The sequence below is a fragment of the Numenius arquata genome, chromosome 15, assembly GCF_964106895.1.
Source record: "Numenius arquata chromosome 15, bNumArq3.hap1.1, whole genome shotgun sequence".
In the NCBI taxonomy this organism is placed as follows: domain Eukaryota; kingdom Metazoa; phylum Chordata; class Aves; order Charadriiformes; family Scolopacidae; genus Numenius; species Numenius arquata.
Window position 1 is genome coordinate 109,913 of NC_133590.1, and position 22,831 is coordinate 132,743.

Consider the following 22,831-nt stretch of genomic DNA (forward strand, 5'->3'; position numbering starts at 1 on the left):
AATTGCCTCAGGGCAGGGCTTAAAAATAGCAAACGTTCAGAGACAACTGGCAAAGTCAGCTTATTGCCCGTCCTCTCACAACAGAGACCGGCCCAAGCCAGACTGCAGGGGAGGACTGCATATATTCTACATTATTTGCCATTTGTAAGCAAGTTAATAAAATCTTACATATGTGAATACGCTTTCATCTTGGAAGTTTTCCACAGTTCCTAACATGGCTTAAGTTGCCCTACTTTTGCTTGAATTAAGACTTAATTAGAAAGATGCGCTCATTTGCCTCAGTAACCTGTAGAACCATGGGATGGTAGCAAAGTCAGGGATACCACTACTGGTAATTTTAAGGTAAAACATAAGCTTTCTAGAGATGATGGGCATCTAGTACAAAGGACTAAAGAGAAAGACTAAACTTGAACACATGAGAAACTAAATCATGAGTATGCAGACCTTGGATCTTCAGTGTAATTTGGATTTCAGCAAGCTTGGAAAAGCATTAGGGAGCAGGATAAAAAAAAGAAAATCCCCTGCAATAGTCCACATTTGCAGAAAGAAAGCAGCTTCCTGCTGAAATGGATTCCAAAGATGACATGCATTAAGACAGGCTTGTCAGAATGAATTCTTAGTTTAAGTATAATAGACATTTCAGAAGGAATGTTTATGCAGACTTGGTGCATGTTTGCAGAAGGTAGTTTTCCATTTAGTTTGAAGCAGAATTTCAAGCAGTCTTAAAGTTTGGTTGAGAAGCACCATTATGTATACAGTTGTTTCAAACTGTATACATTTCAGCCCAGAATGGGGTCACCAGTAAGAGGTACTTAGTTTTCACAAATTAGTAAGTATAGAATCTGGAACTAGATCAATAATTTGGTGGTCTGGCTTTGGTGACTACTGGTGTTCTTTCGATGCCATTAAATAATGGATATAGACTAGTAATTCAGTGCAAATTACACACAATGCATCAAGCCTTGGGCCTGTGTGGTTCTACTCACGGGTCATTTTTTGGGGCCTGCAATGACTGAACTTGCAGTCAATTCAAGGTTTAGGCTACGTCTTCATTAGCACGTAATACACTGCAGTAGGGGCAGAGAAAAATGGCCGGTGTTGCAAAGCTGACATCCTTGTACTATCTTTGAAGTTCTTATTTCAGCCTAGATTGTGATCTGGTCCTGCTGAATATCCATTAAACAGGTCAAATGCAGTTAGAGGCATTCCAAGAGCATATTTCTTGCTTTAGTTTTGCTGTAAGTGAATTCTGTTTGTGTACTGTGAACACTGCAGTAACAAGCCAGATCATAGTAGATGGCCTGCTAGCTTGGAGAGCATAAAAAAACCTCTTACTTACATATCAAGGTAACTACAAATTTTTTTTTATATATTTAATGCAGTGTTCCTGCTGGTGCCCACTTTGAAAGTGTTAATTCACAGATTTAAGATCAGTCAGTACATACAATCTTGAAACGCTTATTCCAGGTTCTGCTTCCCTCCGTTTTCCAGGACTCTTTGGTGTCACATCCAAGGAGCCATCACAAAGAGTGTTATAGTTGCATAGCAACCTCATAGCAACTGGTTTCAAGTAGTCCTTTGCTGTGTATTTATTTTCCAACAGGAGCCAAAGTTTCCTACCACTGCAATTAATAAAACTCTTGAAGAAAAACATATGCAGTGTTTTATGACTAAATAAGAGGCCTCTTTATTGAAGTATCTTGTTGTTTCTGGGCACTACCGCTAGATTACCACACTAAATTACCTTAAGAGTACCCAGTATTCCAGTGTTATAATTTCTCTGCAAACAGAACACCAAGCCCCATCTTGTCTCTCCCCCTGCTTGGATTAGCGGTTGGAAGCACAACAGAAATAGTCTATGTATGAAGATAGAAGTGAACTAACATAATACTAGTAATCCAGCTGTAATTTCCAAAAGCACTAGTTTTGTTACTTAGTCAGCTACAGTGAAAGTGTCTTCTCTACAGAAAAAACCTAAACATGGACATAACACAACGTACAAGCTATATATTCCCAGTTTTATTTATTTTCATGGAATGCTAATTTAGTTACAATATAGCAGTTCATAACTACTGAAACGTGACATTAATTCACCTCCAATGCTGCAGAACAGTCTTGATTTATATATATATTGTTTTATAACAATCTTATTTTACATAGTTGAGGTCTCCGGTGGTTTTAAGCTCTGATGCTTAAGCACACAGCAAGCTACAAACCTTAGGTTTTATACTTATACATATATTCTATGTATTCAGACAACTGCTGTAAGTTATCTATAATTTAATATTTATAAAAAGTGCATATACTGGTACATATGCACATCTAGAAACACGCTTTTACTACTGCCTCTCTTATAAAAAGCTGCATAACATACAGCCATATTATTCTCACTCACTGCTACTGAAGGCCTTTACTATCTTTGTTACACAAATTCAACTATTCAATTCCCTCAAACTGAATGTAGGCATTTCTATGTATATTTTCTCCTAAAGAAAAAAGTCCACCCTCTTCCTTTAAGAAGCTTTAAATCATGCATTAGTTTAGTAAACAGTCACTTTAGCATGGATTTTAGAATCCTAGACGGTGTAAAATCTACTTCTGGAAAATGTCTGTCTGTATATTTGATTTTTTATTTCAGTTACAAAAAATATATAAGATTGAAACATACTGAATACATGCATCTCTCAAAGTGGCTATATTCTAGCCTTATAGATAAATTAAAAAAGTACACCCCTGCTAATAGGATGCAAACATGGCCTCAAATAGGCCATTACCTGTATTTAATATAGCTCATTACATTAAAAAGTTCAAGTCAGCTGTTCTCTCAAGATGGTGTCAAAAGATTGAAGAGCATAATATATTTATACTCAATATACAAAGGTGGTTGCACATACCTAGTGCCCTTTAATTATTCAATACTTTGAAGGCTTCTAGGCTTTGCCTCTGGTGACGAGTCCTGAAATGATCTGAATGAAAGTTTAAGTTGAAAATTGTTTTTTAATACACCATAAAAGCAAGTTATGTTTAAAAGAAAAACGTACACTGAACAACCTGAAGTACTCATTGAAACAACTGTACAAAACTATTATAAATAAAGAAAAAAATAATGGTGGACTTAACTTCAAACAGAAGTAACGCTTGTTAATATGTAAAAACTTGCTTTGTTTTATTCTTCTACCAAGTAAGAATTTGAAGCAGTTCAGAACAAGTAAAATTCAAACCACCTCACAATGTTTACATTTAAAGTTCTTTTATACAGTGCAAATGTTTAAGACAGAGTAACTCCCCAGTGAAACCGGTGACACTACTTAGTACCAGTCTTCTGAAGATTTTTCTTTCAATAAGTCTATTTACACATTAAGCTAAAGGTTCACTATACATACTTTGAAGTTTGCTGAATATCAGCAGAAAATTACGTGAACTAGCAGCAGTTGTATTACGAATATACGATCGTTACTTTAATGAATGCATAAAGTTTTCAAGACTGTATTCAGTGTCATACTGTTCTTGATCCCATAGTTCACCAAGGTTTTCGAGTACTGATTTCATTGATGCTTTCCCAGAAGAGGTAGAGGTATCTGCTTTTTCAGTTTTTCCATCCTTCACAGAAGAAAAAAAAAAAATCCATTAACATACAGAATAATATGTTCACAAATATACTGAGTTATTCTAGTCTGATGATTCTTTTTGTTAAGTATCAGCTCCTCCTGTTTTTCAGAGTTGGCTACTATTCATCATTCCAATTTCAAGTGTTCATCTGATTTAATTTTACATTTCAAGCAAAGCTTTTCCCTAAGCTCTATTTTTGGTAGGTATTTGTAAAAACGATTCTTTACCTTGTCAAGAGTGAACAGATCAAGAAGCTGTTCTGTTCCCATGCTCTGTAGGCTTGCATTTTCTTGGCTGATCACTGTATTTGCAATATTCATTTTGAACTTTTGAAGACCCATTATCTTCTCCTCAAGAGTTCCTCTGGTTATCAGGCGATACACATTAACAACACGTTTCTGAAGAAAAAGCACACTTAACTAAACAATATCATCTTAGGTATTCAAGAAAGCATAACCTTTTAGTATTCATCATGAACAGTCTGGAAGCAGTTTGGCTTGGAGTTACCCTCCAGCAGTTGTACTCAACAAGGCTGACTGATGTTAGATGAAAAGAATGAGACTGTGCTAGCATACAGTAGAGGCACCTGCATGCAGGAAGTCAGGAATTCACTGCTTTTTACAGCTGTAGGGGAGACTAACAGCAGTCACTCTTTCCTTGTCAGAGGAGGACAACCCTTGGGGCTTCCCCTCAGCTCCTTCTCTCAATTGCATCTCTTCTTCACTGAAGGGTGATTTTTCACTGGCCTCTCCTCAGCAGCTCAGGAAGACAGAAGAGAAGGCATACCAAGTTGGGGATAAGATAAGTACACACTTCAATATCTGACATATTTGCAAGAATGCAGTATTGGGTGGAAAGCCCCAGATGTCACTAATATGCTACAACCTTATCCAAATTCAAAGAAACAGGAGTTCAGCAAGGGAAAAAAAATGGAAGAGTTTTTCACCTGCCCAATGCGATGTGCCCGATCCATGGCTTGCAGGTCTCTCATTGGGTTCCAGTCATGTTCCACAAATACTACTGTATCAGCCCCTGTTAAGTTAAGTCCCAATCCACCAACATGAGTGGTGAGCAAAAGAACATCTATAGACGGGTCATTATTAAACCTGCATACAAAAAAAAAGTTAAGGATGGTAAGTTTAATTTAAATAATGAATTTATGAACCTCAACTGCTTTGAGGCAGACAAAAGAACAATTTTGTACCATATAAATAATATAACATATATAAGGCCAACTGTAATGAGCTATGAAGGGATATGCTTACCGTGAAACAATGGAATGCCTCTGACCAGCAGGTATGCTGCCATCCAGTCGTAAATAAGTAACTGAAGGTAACTGAGGTCTCAGAAGGTCATGCTCCACTATATCCAACATACTTTTAAGTTGACAGAAGATAAGTACTCTGTGCTGGGCCACAACAGCTTCTGTACCACTTTCTGAAGATCCACCACTCCCCAAACCACAGTCTAGCAGTAGCTTAAAGTAAGAGCATTAAAGTGTATCAAAGTGATAGTAGATCTCATGTAAATATTGACATTGATGGACTATCAGAAGTAGAAATAAGAAAAACTACAGAAAGAAATCTATAAGTGACAGTCAGTTAAATGACATAATGCAAAGTTTGGCTTCACTGTCAAACCATGAAAAATTAAAGGAGTCAACAGAATAGTCATTTTCTTCATTTTCCTTTACTCACAATATAATTTAAGTATGTAATGCAACCTATCATTATCAAGCTAAGTCTCCTGTATAATAAATAGGAGAAAAAAGTTTCTGTAATAAGAGGGACAGGAGTAAGACAAAAAAGGTTTCTGACAAGGCAGCAAAAATGTAAACATCATCACCTTGAGGCAAACTTGTGCTTCTCCCTCCTCCTTGAATTAACAGGAAAAATAGGGCATATACCTAAAAAATCCTTGTACTCTATTGCATTTGATACTTAACTAGTGGTTTAAAATCAGTGTTCATATTGATGGAGTCTTAAACAAAACCTTCTAAATTGTAACATCAATAGAGACATATTTAGGAAATTTAAGGCACAAAATGCAAGCCTACTTACTTGTTTTAAAGCAGACAGCTTAGGTGCATGTTGGATATCTCGAAGGGATGAATTATGAGCTGCAAGTTGCTCTGTAATTCTTTTATATTCTGGATGCTGGGTTGTTAACACTAACGCTGGATGGTTGCATAGCTTCCGTAAGTATTGCAATGCCTTTAATTATTTAGGAAATGAAGTTCAAAGAAATGGTTAGCAACGATGTAGTTACAGAAAAAGGATTAACAAAATTGACTGTAAGTAGAGGGGCCACTCAGCCACATTTCACAATTTGGACTTTAGGGTCTATTTTCATTAAAATAAAGTTGCACGTTTATATTAAGAAAACCTGCATTTCAAACTATATCCACTAACTGTTAGGACCATAATGATCTTGGTTTCTGTTGCAGGAACAGTGCAGAGACTATCATTTACCACACCTTCCTCTGTGTGTGATATAGTAGATAGGTTTGGAAGCTGTGCAGATCCTTTAAATGTTATTGTTTCCTAGTAGCCGAGGCTTAACCTGCAATTCTGTAAGACCATAAACCTTCATACATTCAGATCTAACCTTAAGGAAACTGTTTTAGAATCTTAATTTTGTATTGTAACAACTGATGAGTTCAAAATTAGTTCCCTCTTGTTCTGAGGTTTTGCACTTTGGTCATCAGTTTTTAATTGATAGTAGTATCCATGATCCACAAAATAGCTGAACACTAGTTCCGCAGAACACATTAAAAAATTTGACAGTTTTATATGACTAAGACACAAAAACATAATTTGAGCATAACAGCTATACATCACATTCCAGGCAAGCTGATCCAAAAATCTAAATATTTTACTTATACATTTGTGGCCATATGATCTAAGTTAACTTTTCTGATTCTCATTTTTTAAATTCAGAAATACAGTTACCAGAAATTAAAGAACTAGGTAGTAAAAATTACTGAAGAAATCTGTACCTGAAATACATGACCTGTAGCTTTAAGCTTCGGTTTTTCAGTTTCTTCATTCAGTGAAATTGAAGAAACTGTTTCATCAATATCACATTTGGCACGAGACTTGGCAAAATCTTCATAAAGCTGAACCTGTAGACCAGGCCCCAGACAAGAGAGTAAGTATGTTTCCCCGACAGAATAAAAGACAGTTATTTTTAGAATTTAGTTCCGAGTTAAAGTTCTGAATTAACATAAATCAAGAAAGCTATTTTGTATGTAGCACAAGATCAACATTAACAGTGGAACCTCTTGCAATTTATTTTCTTTCCGCTTGGGAAGTATTCTTTAAAAAAATTTGCAGATGCTTAGATGTTCTTGTAGAATGATGCCAGAAATTAAGCTAAAGAAATGCACTATTGCAACAGGACTGAAATTAGCTCTGAAGCGTATACTGGAAAAACTTTGGAGCCCTGTGGTCCCATAGAGCATCAGAGCTGACATCAGATTGACCCAGGAATAGAGAAGTGGTTTCTTTGTGGTCTTAACTGTGCTGAAAAAATTAAGCTTCCAGTCACTTAAGCGTACCTGTAGAGGACTGAGAATACAGTAATAATCTTGAATAATTTTGGGTGGAAGATCTTGGAGTACATCCTCTTTCATTCTCCTTAGCAGGAATGGCAAAACTTGACGGTGCAGTGCTTCCATGGCAAGAACCCCTAAGTGAAGGCAACGGAATCAGTATTTTAGGGAAAAAACTATTTCAAAACATTCAGCCCCTCCCCAATCTCTTAGGTTGGCACTAACCACACTTTCTCTTTTCATTAGCAGTTCTCACAGTTTTCAGGAAGAAAACAGAAAACTAAGACTAAATGTTTGATCCTTACCAGCCTCTTGTTCTCGACTGGAGCTCCGGGCATCTCTACTTGCCAGTATTGGTTTGCCATAACGAGCTGCAAATTGGCGTTCGGTGCCCAAAAATCCTGGCATAAGGAAGTCAAACAACGACCACAACTCTAAGACGTTGTTCTGTACGTGAAAGAAACATTTGTTAAATTACAACAATTCTTTACTTTTGAAAATAAGTTATCAGAAACATTTCCATACATATTTAACACTACCTGTAAAACACTACAAACGTAACACTTCAACATATTTTTGAGCTCCTGGAACTTGGTGGCTCTTTCATCAACTTAAGTTACAGGAAGTAACTGCAGTATATGCACAGTAACTGTTAAGTATATGCACTTTAAGATAGAAATGGACTTTCTACTGCGTCTGATATGTTAAGTCACACCCTGAGTTCTTCTGGACAACAAAACTCAGGGGATGCCAGTGGTCTTAGTCCTGGATGAGACAGATACTCCACAGACAAGTCATTCTGGACAAACCCCTAAATCTGGAGTTCTCAGAGTCAAGTTTCTTGCTAATTTCACTAGAGGCATAAGGAAATGCTCTCTCCCTTTCCCTGCCTGCTACGTAAAGAAAAAGTGTTAGAGAAAGTCTCATTGCAAACTTTTGAGCCCCATTAGTATCACAGATCCTGCACCCATTCCCCTATATGTGGGTATACTGGGAAAGGAAAAAGAGGTAGTTCCAAGCATTTAGCACTGAAAAGCTTTTTTACAACATGTACTTTGAACAAGATAAAATTGTGCTCTGATAAAAAGCACAATAAAATGGCCTGCAAAGTAGATCTCTCTTGCTCGTTTTCTACTACTTACCCAACTCCTTAGGAAAAAAGAAAGCGGTTACCTGGATAGGTGTCCCAGAAAGAATTATCCTGTAATTGGCAGTCAGCTGTTTTACTGCTTTTGACAGCTTTGTTTTTCCATTTTTTATTACATGGCCTTCATCAAGAATGCAGTAATTAAACTTAATATTTCTAGAAAAGAAGAACATAGACTTAAGTAGCACTTAAAATTCTAAGCTATTACAAACCTCAGAAAATAAACTAATTCTTACCTGAAGAAGTCGATGTCGTTTCTCACAACATCATATGAAGCCACTATGAGATTGTGTCTTTTCACCTGGTGTTGTAATCTTAATTAAAAAAGAGAGGAGATCATAACTCAAGTGCTCCTTACATATGTTATTATTTCAGCCTTTAAAGGTGCCACGTTTCACCATGCCCACAAACTATGCTTCAGTAGTAAAGTGAATTACAAAATTCTGTGTGTGGAATTTTACTTTATCCAAGTCATAAATGCGAAGTGCATTACCTTGCTCTCTCCGTTGGAGGTCCTGTATAGTGCAAAGGATTAAGATACTCTTTTGAGCAAAATTTGCCCACTTCATCCACCCAGTGTCCTGTGAGCGTAGGAGGGCACACCACCAAGGAGGGAAGAGGAACGCTGTCCACCAGTTTTGTTCTTGCATATTCCTGAGCTCTTTAAGAATATCAAAATAAGTTCCAAAAAACTGTTTTTCACAGAATAGTTGAGGTTAGAAGGGACCTCTGAAGGTCATCTGGTCCAACCCCCCCCCTGCTGAAGCAAAGCCATCTACAGACAGTTGCCCAGGATTATGTCCAGAGTCATTACCATAGATAAAACCTATCATTAAAGTCTTTAAGATAGAATGTTATTTGTTTAAGCTTACCTGAGGCAATGATCACCTGCAAGAATGCAAATGGATTGTAAAGTTTTTCCTAAACCCATGTCATCACACAGAATTCCATGAAGTTTGTATTTATTGAGAAACGCCAGCCAGTTCACTCCATCCTGAAATCAGAAATTGAAAGAGCGCCTCAGAAGTAATAACTAGCTTTTGGCTAGTTAAGTGTCAGTTCAGACATCTGTATGTTCTTTCATCCATCACTGCCAAACTATGAGCTTGTTTCCCACCATAAATGCATTTTTTTTTGTGGTTGGACTTGATCTCAAAGGTCCCTTCCAACCAAGAGGATTCTGTGGTTCTGTGATCCACTATAGCCCATTCAATCAAAGCAGAGGGGGGGGAAAATGGGAGAAACATAAGCAGCCAAACAGTGCACTGAGGCCTGGCTTTATAGTGGTGAGCTCCAACAGTCAGCTTAAGCAAGGCACAGCCCATTCACCATTCCCTGAGAAAAATTATAGAATCCAGAGAGAAGAAAAAAAAAAATGTGTTCAAAGAAAAACAGTATAAATGGCATACATTATTTATTCTTCCTTACCCAAGAGTCTAAGATACATACTACACAGCTAAAATCAAAACAAAACCCCACAAGCAAAAAAACCAAGCACCTGAACAACTACTAACCCCCCATAAAATCCTATCAGACTTACTGGTCTTTTAAAATAAAAGTGTAAGCTGTTACCTGTTGGTATTTTCTGAGCTCTGCTTTGATTGGTACTGGAATTTTATAGTTTTCCAGTTTTTTTCCATCCAACAATTGTTCCAGAAAGTGACGTTCTTTGGCTTTCATTCGGATTAATTCTTCAGACATGTTTGGTGGATCTGGTATACCAGCCTAGGATAATATTTTTAAAGTAGCAATGTAAGGGCTACAGTAATTTTCACACAGACGATAAGAAATAAAGCCTCATACTAGCTTAGACATTTTGCAGATCTTTGCCATCTGTTTGTCAATCGTCTCAATTGTATAAATCCAAACTCAGTGCTGTACTTGCATTGTACTTGCATCTGATTCCTTGCAGATCAACTCATCCAGAGCTGTAGGGGGCAAAAGACAAACTCTGCCCCAAAGGACACACTGAAAAGCTTGACACAATTGCACAGAAGAGGGGAAATTCTAGTCATCCTTGTAAGATTTTACGAAGACTAAGCTCTTCTACCTCTAATCAGAGTTTATCTGGCTGGCTAGAGAATTCTTTGACACCCATTTCTCCTTAGCCACAGTCTACCATCCAAAATTAGATGGATTTTTCTCCTACAGGTATTAGGAGAATTAGATCTAAAGTGATACTGAAATCCATAGGATAAATTCGAGCAGTTAAGAACCACTGGGAGAAAAAAATCCTTAACTCCTCCGAGTTTGTAGCAGCAGACATTGGCTTCCTAAGTACTTTCCAAACCAAGCCAGAAGCCCAAAGAAGCTATCTGGGGATAAATATGCTCAGGTGTTCTTGCTTGCTAATAATATGCAGTAGCAAAAGAGGCACTAATAGTTTCCATCATCACATCTGTCATCCCAGTTTTCTCGGCCACCACCATCTTTAGTTAGCTTTACTTCAAAACCCAAGTTACTAATCACTTAGGGAGGTCTCCTGGCTGAGAAGAAAAACTCTTATTGAATAATTCCACTATGTACATGGTTAATAAGGAATGGGGAAAACTAACCCAGATTTCAGATGTTAGAAGTGCTCCAATATGGTATTTAAGTACATATATATACACAGACTGAACAGACTATTTCTTCAACTGCTCTTCCTACCCTCCCTTTTAAAAGAACATGTCTAAAAACTGAATACCATACCATTTAAATTGGTTTAAGTATATGGTCAACTTGCAGCATCACTGCTTATAAGTAGAACAGGACAGATTAAGCTGAACCATTTATCTTACAATACTTTGTCACATTTTTCATTTTTATGGTTGAATGAATAATGAAATTGAGAATAAAGATACAGGAAATTGAGCATAGCTAAGTTCTCCCAATTTATGTATTGCTATTGTTTCCAATTCTCACAATTAGAACCCAATACAAAAATACAGATTAGAAACTCCAGCCTTACTCAGATCCCTGTCACTTTTACTTATCCAGCAGCTGAATTCAGGTCTTGCATTTTAGGTAGTACATAAAATATCAGCAATAAACAAAAAGCACTAGATAGACACTTTGTTTTGTTACAGAACTAAGTCATGCTTCAGGGATATGAAATTCAAAGAGTGGAAAGTGGTTTTTTGATGTTTTAATAATACCACTATAACTACTGAAAAAGCGTAAGAGTTTGTCTTATGAAATATCTGCAAGACTACCCTAAAAAGTCCTCCCATCTAAAAAAGTAAAACTGTATCCATAAAACACCACTCCATAAGTTGTTTTTTTTTTTTCATAGAAAGCATGTGTGAAACTTCGTCTATGAAAACTTTATCAAGTTATTTCAATCTCAATTTTGCCATCCCTGGAAACAGTCAAGGTCAGGATGGATGGGGCTCTAAGCAACACGATCTAGTTGAAGATGCTTATTGCAGGGGGGGGTGACTAGACAACCTTTAAAGGTCCCTTCCAACGCAAGCTATTCTGATTCAAAAAAAGGACTCCTTAATAAAGTATTTCCCCATAAAAACATACATTTCCCTAGTCCCTATCAACTTACCCCCTGCTCTTTCTACTGAGGTGACTAACCCCTCTACATTTATCAATTTAAATTCCTTGTTTGGCCTAACATTTAAAATTGCTAGCATCCAAAAGATGGTCCCACGACAACACTGGTATTTTCTCTCATATCTACTTTACTCTGTTTGCATATTTAATATAGTTCAATATCCGATATTGAACTTCCTTAACTAGAAAGGGAAGTCCTAAGGGAGTTCTTGAGTAACTATGGAAAAGAAACATGAACTGACTGTGCATATGTATGCAATTAATAAAACAAGTATTCTACATTTTTAAGAAATGCTCACTAAATTCTATTAAAGTAGCTGTAAAGAAAAAAATATCTAAGCTGTATGTATTCCATAGGACTCTATTGAGATGCACATGAAGGGCAACGGAATGAACAGCAGCATGCCAGAAATTTTTTTCTACTTTGTTCATTTTCAACTTGTTGATCATTTCAGCGTGAGCATGTAGAAAGTGCTCCATTTAAGGCAGATTGCTAGTTACCAGATTCTAAGACTCTATTACACTAAGTTAAAAAAACACGAGATAAAATATACTAAACCCATTAAACTGACTTTTCTTTTTCATTAGAAACACAAACAAATTTTGAACTGTCTTCTATTACCGTCTGGTGGTGAAAATAAGTTACTTGGAAGCCTCGTAGTCCTTGAAGTGCAATATTAAGCAGTGTCTGAGGTATGCAAGTTTTAGTAGAAGTGAAAAACTGAAGCAAATTAATTACTGATTAAATACTACTGGATCATAATACACGTAATATTTTGCCCAAAGCTGTAGGGTGGGGCTTTTTGATTTTAAGAACTAGGAATAAGTAACTGTACTCATCTTCACACTATTTCTATTACTCCTTTTTTATGCAGTTCTCACCACATAACACAACACACATACCTAAGGAGAGCACACATATAACTCCTAAGATTTTTGAGCCAAAACTAGGAGAAGCAGAATTACACACAAAATTAATGAATATACACTTTTAACAATGTACACAATTGAAATGAGAAATTTTACTGTAACATTAATTTAGATAAAGATTGGTAACAGATAGTCCAATTTTACATTATAAAGGACACATCTTCAATTATCTGATAATGGTCTCAACATCTGTTTAGCATTTAATAAGCCAGAAGCTTGGACTTTGTGGTTGGTGAAAAAGCGGACACAGGACAGTTCACATACTCAACATACTTACAACTTGAGCTTACCTCAAGAGGCATTAGTCTAATTAGCGTTGCAAAGCACTGAGTGGCCATAAAACGTACACTGTCTGTCTGATCGCTCATTCTACCCAGAACCGGAACCACTAGAAGAACAATGTATGGAACGATACCAACATCCAGCTGCTCCATTACACCTGGATCAGTTATTAAGGAAATAGTTTTTCCCAGTTCAAGACTGTCTGACATCAGTATGTACCTGGCAGATTTCACACTCAATGGACAGAAAGTCATTACTACATCAGCTGACAAAGATCTATACTAACAAACCAATGGGGAAAAAAAAAAAGTCTGATCTACCCAGTTACATTCAGCCCAGTGAATTCCATGGTTTGAGACACTGAATTACCTCCACCAAAACTTCATTCGATAGTTAAAATAAAGGCAATGTAAATGAAAGTTTCTTCTATTTCTTCTCTACACAGGAGAAAAATAGCTTAACAATTTATTTCATTCCTCCATTTTTTCAAGCAACAGTTTTTGTTCCCCTAAATTATGCAACTGCAAAGAGGTTTCCGCCTTTTTGAATACTCAAGCAAGGATACATGCAAGTGCTTCAATTGCACCTTCTTGTTTGGTGTTGTCATCTATTGCTCCCAACCACGGCAGAACTTTCTCTAGAAAGATATTCATTGTTTCCATGGTAGCTATTTTGCTCATAACACCTACACAACGAGCAGCCATGTGTCTCACTGCAGTGCTGGGATGTTGAAGGCACATATAGAGATGAGACAAATGCTGTATTAACTGAATAGAAGAGGGTGGAGAGAAAAAAAGACGTTAATATGAATTATAAACAAATTACTGATTTACTTTTGAAGTAAACAGTCTTTTGAAGTCACTGTTGCCTCCTAAAGAATGCGTGAAATGGCTCCTTCAGAAGATCCAATTGTTTCAAACCGAAAAATTGTTTTGAACAGAAAAGTTGTTTCAGAAGAAAAAGACAGTGGAACTTTGAACACATTGCTCCACAATAGTTAGAATTCAGAGAGTAATAAAATGTTTAGGGTTTTAGTCAAAATGCAAATTAAAGCCCTTGATAATTAAGGAAGTGTTTCACACTGGAAAAATACACTACTAGATACTCAGAACTTTTTTTTATTATTTAAAAAAAATTATTGCTTAAATACAGATACATCGATTAAAGAATTCCTTCCAGCTATCAAATCTGTCCTATACTCATTACATTTATGTTTAGGCAGATAAATTATACATGTTGGGAGTCTTATTAACTCTGTGTGACAAGGACAACACACAGAAGGAAATTCACATCTTCCCAAGTACATATATGCCTTTTTTTCCATGACCACAAATACCTTTTTATGTCAGATATTAGATGGTCACATTTTTCCTAGTGTGGAAAGCCCCTAAATATTACCTTTGATGAACCAGCTCTACTCTCCTTGACTTTCTATGATTTTTTTGTTCTTTTTGAAGCCTATGTACAGTATTGGCACCCCCAAAACCATCTACACAATAACTACACATTATATGTATATCTATATATGCAAAATACATACATATAAAAATGTCTTTCCATGGCATATGCTAAATTAACTCAAAATCCCTTCAGTATTTTATTAAAATATGTAAGAAACAATTCCATGTGTGCCATAGGAATCTCTTCCATCTGCTGAGAATTCTACAGCCACTCCTTCTGCCAATTCTTTCTGGACAGAGTTCTGGCCTACTTATTCCCTACATGGGAGCTTTTTCATGTATTTTTATCACCCTGTTTCCTTTCTCTATGCCTCTTCCAGTGCTACTGTATTTATGCTGAACTATGGCACTGGAGGCTGGCTGGCTAGCACTGGAGGCTGCATTGAGATGCACGAATAATAGTGACTTTCTTGTGCTGTCTCTTTCTTAACTTTCTATTTTTTTAACCAGTACTTTATATTCAGTTGATACTTTCACAGAAGTATCCTAACTCCAGGATCTCTCTCCTGAGTAGAGATAGTCAGTTCAGAGCCTACTGCTGCATATGAGATGTTAAGTTTTTTTACTTTAAGTGTTGAGTAAAAAGAAATAATTAAGAAAATGAATCTAATCCAGTCCACTTGGGGGTAACTGAAGTCTCCCATAATTTTTGCATTCCCCGCACAGGGAGTCAGTCTGTTCTCCAGGTTTAGGAAATCTAGAATTAGAATAAAGCAAGAGTTGAGATGTTGATTTCAATGTAACGCAATAGCATAAATACTGTCATAACTCAAACTTTGGACACAATCTTGTTTGGGCCTACCCTTTTCTGAATGAGATGCCAAGTCTAAATTGTAGGTAGGTGTTTGCTTTTGTGGCTTATCCTACAACCCACAAAAACAAATACAGAATGTAACACCCAACAGGACACAGGGAAGAAATAGCTTTGAAGCATACATAACAGCTTAACTGCTGAAAATAGAAGGCTATGTCTTCAGTTTATCAAGACTAGGATACAGGACTTGGAGAACAGGCAGGATAGCAATAAAGCAATAAAAACACGATTTGAGCAAAGTTAAAAAAGCATCTAAAAAGAAACCTTAAAACACAGATTTAAAACAGTGGCAATGAACAGACTTAATTGCTTCATACAAAAGCTGCTTTGGAATGTGATTACCAGAGGATGTAGCTGAGTATCCATTGAAGCTGCTGTTGTTTCAAAAACCTGTAAAGAATTTACTAGCTCCTGGGCAGGAGCATCTCCTTTTTCCAGTAAGGACTTTCGATCTGTTAAAAACAGAAAAGGGGTTCAGTTTTGGACTGACATACTGCACCCAGCCTACCAGCCCCACCTCCCTCCCCAGGTTAAATCAGAAGTGTAATTACCAAAATTACTTATGTGAATGTTGTTCCTTAATGAACCAACCATAGCATCCCAGAGATGTGGCAATCCTGTTGCCATTTCAGCACCAAAATGTTTAGCTATAGTTGATAAGGCAAATTCAGCTCCTCTTCTCTGTACAACATAAGGTTTCTGAGCCTAGAATTAAACAATTTAACAAAGTAGTGAGGACAGATACATTTAAGAATAACAATTATTTTCAAGGCGACTCCCATTGTTATATAGGCATTCAATTCTGATTGTGTTTATAGCTACCTACAACACATTTGCAGGTTTTTTTCTTTGTAAGTTAGCTTTTTTTTTTTTTAACGTGGGTAAAAAATGAAGATTATTTAAATCCTATACATTTTGGGACATGGCTGTTGCCGACACAGGTCCCTCTTCAACAAGAGGTTTTTCAACAAATTCTTGCTCCAGAACCTGAGATATTGCCAACATAGGGGACACCAGGAACAGTAGCATGCTCAAAAAGCTTCCCAAAAGCAATACTTGATTTGTTATTAATCCTCTTCTCTTGCTCCCACCCTTTTCAGAAAGTGGCATTGATAAAAATCACTTTAACAATTAAGAACAGAATCCACAGGTATCACAGGCCTGATTAGGGTCTTACTAAACCATGCTGAATAAAACAGTAACAAGAAAATTTAGCATATGAGGTGTGGAAGTCACATGAATATCCTAAAGCCAGTTGTATTTCAAATACTGTTTGTAACGCTTCAGAGATTGTACTGGCATCAAGACGACCACATTAAAATGGGTAACGGGACACAGTCACAGCACAGTTTGTGGAAATCCATTTGCACGGGTTTATATTGAAACATTCATATCCCGTGCTAAATGTATGATATTTCAGGAATATTAGTTTTCTTAATGACACACTGAAGATTTAAGACTTCATACAATCATCAACTAACATATGCTCCTTGCATCACAAAATTTTACATCAACCCAGTTATCTCATGAAAAGATCCTGGACATCCCTATTATAATGCTGTCAACTCCAGTGAATTCAAACTGATGGAAGGGAGCACTGGATGTACAAGTTGCAAATGCAAGTTTTTGAACTTTACCTCATCAAGTTCTGTAGGAATGCTTCCACTACTGCCAGTGGGGAGATCTGCAATTGGGGCTTTCGGAGCTTTTGGAGTAGGACCTCGCCGACTTGTGATGGCAAAAGCAGCTTTCTGATGTCTGTAAAGTGTAATTATTCCCCTGTGCTTCGTAACTGTATGATGCATCCCATCTTTATCAGAGTTGGGCCCTAAAGGAAAAGGGAGAATAGCTGACAATGATTTAAACTGCAGTTTAAAATGTAGGAGGAAGTGACAGCTTCCTACAAGTCATCTGCAGATCTCAATGTGCTTTAAAAAAACCCCACAGGTATCATGGTCCTCAAGGATAGAAAAATTTAAGTAGAGTAGAGTTACTCTGTTAAGAGCACATTACAGACTCAGGAAAAAAAAAAAAAAATCTAAGTGGGCAAATTGCCATAAATTCTTATTCAGCAAGAAATACAGGTAACAAAGCTTCAGTCACATAAAAATTAATTGTGCAAACTTTTTATAAGTAAACCAGCACATTATGTTCTAAATTTTATACAAGCTTATGTTCTGTGTCCTTTACAAACAGTTCAAGACTTCTATTGTGATACAATAGCAGATGCCATCGGTATCTTTGGATTTGTTGATATTTCTTCTTATGCCAATCAGCTTAATTTTCAATCGGATATGAATGTTATTCTACTCTGAGACAAAGGAGGTCACATTGATTAAGTAAAACGTATAATGGTCAAACCTTAAAGCACGTTGGAATCTTTGAGTATTAAGGTCTTAATTTGTGTTGTTCATTCAATCCTTACATTTTTAGCAAGTGATAGTCATTTAAAGAACATCCATAGAGTCAGAGAATGGCTCAGGTTGAAAGGGACCTTAAAGATCCTCTCATTCTGACCCCCCTGCCATGGGCAGGGACACCTCCCACTACACCAGGTTGCTCAGAGCTCCATCCAGCCTGGCCTTGACTCTCCTTTCCAACACTGACCTCATCTGTTGTTATCTTACTATTAGCCTATGAACATAACACAAGTTAGACTTTTTTCTAACAGGCTACTCTAATTTCCATACTGATTCAATTTCAACGAAGTGCTTCATAACACAAGTAAATGAGATGTGATCAGAAGTAGATAATTGAACAAGAGTAAATAATTGAAAATTGGAACAAAAGTCTTTTATACATGAAGTTTCTGAAAGCTATACACATTAGTTACGCAGTGTGTAATTTATCTAAATGAAATTACTAATAAATGAAGACTCGGTTGCTGGCATTTTAAAACCACTGAAAACAAGACTCAGTCAAACACTCATTTTAACAGTTCAGAGACAAGCAGACATTTTAAGAATCCTGGCAATATTTTGGGTATTATACCTTTTGAGTTTTCATGGCTACTCTGAGGCTGTGCAGGACATGCTGCTAGTGGGGTAAGATGTGGATCCACACAGAGGGAGTTGCAGAGATTTTTTATGATCTTTGAGTTGGGACAAGGAGACCTTGTTGTACACTGCTGAAGTAACTTTGCTATACATGAAGCCACATAGTTTTGTACAAGCGTGTTCTCCTCTTTTTTGATAGCTTCCATTAAGGGTTTTATAACAGGATTTAGTTTTTCTGGAAGTTGATGCAAGTTCACAACTGCACATGCAGCAAACGTATGGACTCGCAGATGCAAGACTTGCCATTCTTGATTTGTCTCTGTAACAGTCATTTGGACTTGTTGACGTTTACTGTCCAACTGCTGTAGAATTTTAGGATTCAAAGTAAAGGATGATGTCACTTCATTGAAAACAGAAGTAACCTAATGAAAAGGAAAAAAGAATTACAAATCTATTTCATTTACTGTAAAAATGAGTTATCCTCCAGAAAACATGGTTTTCATGGCAGAACACGAATCACTTCACCAGGTATTATCATCTCCATTTTTCCAGCAAATAGCAGGAAATGCTCCAAAATGTAGTTTCTGGAATCCTGAACTTTCAAGGGGAAAATCAGGCATATTACAAATATTTGAAGTCTAGATTCCCAAAGCTAAAAGAGGAGTTTACATAACTCCTCCAAATTTAGATTGTCCTGTATCTGCCAGATATATCCAGATATTCTGGCACATGACAGATAAGCCAAGGAGAATATGCTACAAATACCAGAGGCCAGAAAGGACGTGCAAGGTCCCATGCATAAAGAAGTTATTTCTAAGCTGATTTTCTTTTGAGGAAAGAGATTGGGATAAAAACCTAAGGAAAAAGTCAGCATAATACAGTAGTTGCAGGACTTGCCATATCCTCCCCAATCATAATTGGCTGAACACTGTTGCTTAGATCTTTCACAGGAAACAGATTACAAGCAATGTGGAATCATGGAAATGCTGAGCTTAGTCTACTGATAAGGTAGTGAGGCTCCTAAGGGAAGATGACAGCTTTTGAGAGGGTTAGTCCAAGGGGGCTTTTTTTGTTGGTTTTTGTCTTTTACTTTTAATGTTCAGGTCAAGTCTTTCAACTGTCAGACTTGTCCTGCTTCATTCTATAGATACTTCAAGTTCTACCCCACATAACTTTGATGATTGGAATCACCAAAGGATGCAAAAAATATCACAAAAGGATGCAAGGAGGAGCACAGGGCTTTTACATCTAACACATGAAGACCCATGCATCAATGCAAAGCAGGTTTGATGTCTGCATTTAAAAAAAAAAAAAAAATTGAAGAGTTGAAAGGGTGCAGAAGACAGAAAATAGTTAAGTAGTTACTGAATGTGTCTTCTAATCCAGAATGCGTATTTTTTGAAAAAAACATGCAGTGGTCAAGCAGCCCTATTCCTAGACTCAAAAGTAAACAGTTGAGGTGTATGAAGACTCCTGTACTTCACAGGCTATGAGCTCACATGATTCTGTCTAGCTTTACCTTAGGAATTTATTCATTTCAGATGGTAGCCATAATCAGACTGGTTGCCACAATCCCCTCAGCCCATATACACAGTTACAGATAACTTTAAAGCTACGTTGAGATTTCCAAGTTAAGCTTCTGCATATCGCTACGTAAATACTACCATCTGAGAATTTCAAGATCCATCATGCTACAGTCATCAAGGCCATAATCATACAAACTTAAACCTTCTCTTATTCTTATCCTCAGCAACCCAGTTACATTCGGGACCCTAATGCCCTCCTCCCCTGCCCTAAGCTGCACCACGTCTATCACCATTCCTTTATCTCCGCAGATCTACACACCTCTCCCACCTCAGTTCTGTTTTTTTTTTGCAGGCTTTCAAATCCACAAGCTCTTCATTTACATCCTACCTCATCTGTCCATAGTCATATCTTTCTCTCTGATACAGAGGCCAGTTTGGGGTTGGAAGAAAAACCTTTTTAATTGTTGCCCCAACATTATCAGCTCTATTTTTACTTACAGAGTTTTTCATGTCAAGAGCTGCCTTTTTATTAGCACATCTAAAACTGATGTTTTCAGATTTAAAGAGACAAAACAATTGAGCTGCCAGGGAAACAATAAACAAAAAAAAACTTTAACACATGTGCTTGAGGGGTAGAAGGTGCTAGAATGTACATAGTTTATTTACTAGTCTTTTGACAGTGGCTTTGAAGGATTTACAGCCTGCTTTGGTTTATTCTGTGTAGATTTCAGTAGTGGATCTACACCTGAAATCAGAACACTGTCAGTTTTTTCTCCTGTTAAGTATCTACCTTGCATTCTACTCTAATTTTGGCATAGTCTATAAACACCACAGGGGAAGTAGTAAGTATCTATTACAGATTTCATGTCAAAGGATGTGTAGAAGTCATCACATTATTTCTGGAAGTTACTAGCTGTGTAATAATTATGCTGAAGATGTATTTCAATACAAGAATAGATTTGAATGAAGGGAAAGCATGCCTCTACTTACCAGCTCATTAGCTTGATCTATTGTAAATACACTGCAGTTTACTCTGTTTCCAATGTCAATGTGTGCATCAGCTAACAGGGAGATAAGTTGTTTACATTCATTCTGCATTCGTGTAAAAGGAACAGCAATTTCATCGTAATACAGATGTTCAGAAAGGACTCCAAGTAAACGAGGTTGCACACAAATGGCCACAGTTCTACACTCCTATAACAGGAAGAGACATGATTTATATTTCTAAGAAATCAAAATTTTGTCTGGTTCTGGGCACTAAACAGTGCAATCTAGCTACAAAAATCCAGTTTCTAGAGGGACCAGTAACATTTGCAACCCAGAATAATAAAGATTATGAACAAAACCTTCAGTCTGCGACTAGAACTGAAGTGATAATGAATACAGGGAAGACAGTCATGTTAAAAGGAAGCATTGACCTTAAATAACATGCAACTTGAGAACAGACTACTTTGTAGAAGAAATGTGAACACATTTACTGATTCATAGTTCTGACAGTTGGCATTTAGCTACCCAGTAATGTATTCCTCCTATTGTCTAACAATCAAGCTTTTAGTATTTAGATGTATAAATACGATTTAGCCAATCAACTGAAATGTTATTTCAAAGTAAATAGCAGACAACAAGCTGTGGATTAAAATAGTAAGTAAAATTTATTTTTGCTGCAGAAACATCCTACCTTTTGCAAGGCTGCCCACTCACAGATTACTAACGCAACACTAATCCTCTGCAAGGCAGATTTAGAATTCAAGTGGAAGAGCAGTAGCTGAGCTAATGATTCAGCTGGCTTTATTTCTTGAGTAACAGTATTTACACCTGGGTCACAAATGCAACAACAAAGTGCTCCCAGCAACCTGACAAAAGGAGAAAGAACAGTCACTTCAGTGTTAAAATTACTCTGCATTAAATGATTCAAAATGAAGATGCCAAAAAAAAAGTCTACACAATTAGATTTTGTCAAAAAACTATATAATAAAAAAGATAAATTGCTTTTAAATATTTTTTTTTTTCAGATGTCCAGTAAACTTACTTTGCTGCCATCATCCGAGCTCGCATGACAACATAGTCCCTGGTTGCTGGATCTTCTGCAATGCTGTCTGCCCCAGCAATATATTCCTGAATCACTTCCTTATTCTGGGTTTGACCTTGCCGCAGTTTAGCGCCTGCCTTTTCCTACAGAATAAAGTTGGGAGAGATTGAAAGTAAATGTGTTCGTAATAGAAAAGATGAATTCATATTCCGTAACATTTCCAATAGCCAGCATAGTCCAACTTTTGCAGGGTAAGCCAGAACATTTCTTGGATAACAGACTTCTTAAACTAGCTATTCATTGCAAATCATCTCTCTGCTAAGTATTCGATGGTCCTCTTTCAGCATGTTTTCATAAACACCAGAATACTTTCAGACTTAACTCAGTCCTGCAAACAGATAGTTTTGGAACCATGTAAATCAAGTATTCACTGGGAGCATGCTACATGACAGAGCTTTGAGTTCTCACGGATAATCTGACAACTATTTTGCTGCACAGACTTGAGGTTTGTAAGACAGGTTACATTTAGAGTTGTAGAAAGCCACCATCACTGCCCTCTAACACCTTTAAAACATGTCTTTATACACAACTAATCAATTTCCTATTTTCCCCAGAACACTTAGAGAGGTCACATTTCACTTACTTTTGATCTGGTTTTTACTTCTAGCAACATGTTTAAGTCAATGGGCAAATGAGATGGCTGCATCATTAAGCAGAGCCAGGCTCCCATCCATGGACAAGCAGCTGCAACCACATACTGTACAGATGCCTTGTTTAACAGTTCCAGCCACACCTGGGGAAAGAAACAGTGGAAAACATGACAAATGTGTACGAGGTCTACATAAGATCGTATGTGTGCTGATAAACTGTAGGAACCATCCTATTCTCCCTCACTCTACAGTAAAGCATAGAACAGGCTAACTACAAAATAATTAACATGAA

The 22,831-nt window shown here is 36.9% G+C and overlaps 1 protein-coding gene across 1 annotated transcript in view; it reads right to left on the reverse strand.

Annotated features, from left to right (window-relative positions):
• Nucleotides 1-1,998: 1,998 nt before the first annotated feature.
• BTAF1 (B-TFIID TATA-box binding protein associated factor 1) overlaps nt 1,999-22,831 on the reverse strand; it is a 54,648-nt gene continuing 33,815 nt past the window's right edge. Inside the window, exons 17-39 of the mRNA XM_074159021.1 lie at nt 22,533-22,682; nt 21,890-22,032; nt 21,539-21,713; nt 20,851-21,054; nt 18,330-18,756; nt 16,976-17,166; nt 15,890-16,043; nt 15,681-15,790; nt 13,630-13,831; nt 13,073-13,221; nt 9,882-10,034; nt 9,182-9,303; nt 8,803-8,970; nt 8,546-8,623; nt 8,336-8,465; nt 7,468-7,609; nt 7,169-7,299; nt 6,608-6,733; nt 5,670-5,822; nt 4,875-5,086; nt 4,556-4,715; nt 3,837-4,007; nt 1,999-3,600 (exon numbers count right to left, since the gene is read on the reverse strand). Coding sequence (XP_074015122.1) covers nt 3,454-3,600; nt 3,837-4,007; nt 4,556-4,715; nt 4,875-5,086; nt 5,670-5,822; nt 6,608-6,733; nt 7,169-7,299; nt 7,468-7,609; nt 8,336-8,465; nt 8,546-8,623; nt 8,803-8,970; nt 9,182-9,303; nt 9,882-10,034; nt 13,073-13,221; nt 13,630-13,831; nt 15,681-15,790; nt 15,890-16,043; nt 16,976-17,166; nt 18,330-18,756; nt 20,851-21,054; nt 21,539-21,713; nt 21,890-22,032; nt 22,533-22,682 — 3,798 coding nt within the window. The 3' untranslated portion in view covers nt 1,999-3,453. The remainder of the gene's footprint in view (nt 3,601-3,836; nt 4,008-4,555; nt 4,716-4,874; nt 5,087-5,669; nt 5,823-6,607; nt 6,734-7,168; nt 7,300-7,467; nt 7,610-8,335; nt 8,466-8,545; nt 8,624-8,802; nt 8,971-9,181; nt 9,304-9,881; nt 10,035-13,072; nt 13,222-13,629; nt 13,832-15,680; nt 15,791-15,889; nt 16,044-16,975; nt 17,167-18,329; nt 18,757-20,850; nt 21,055-21,538; nt 21,714-21,889; nt 22,033-22,532; nt 22,683-22,831) is intronic.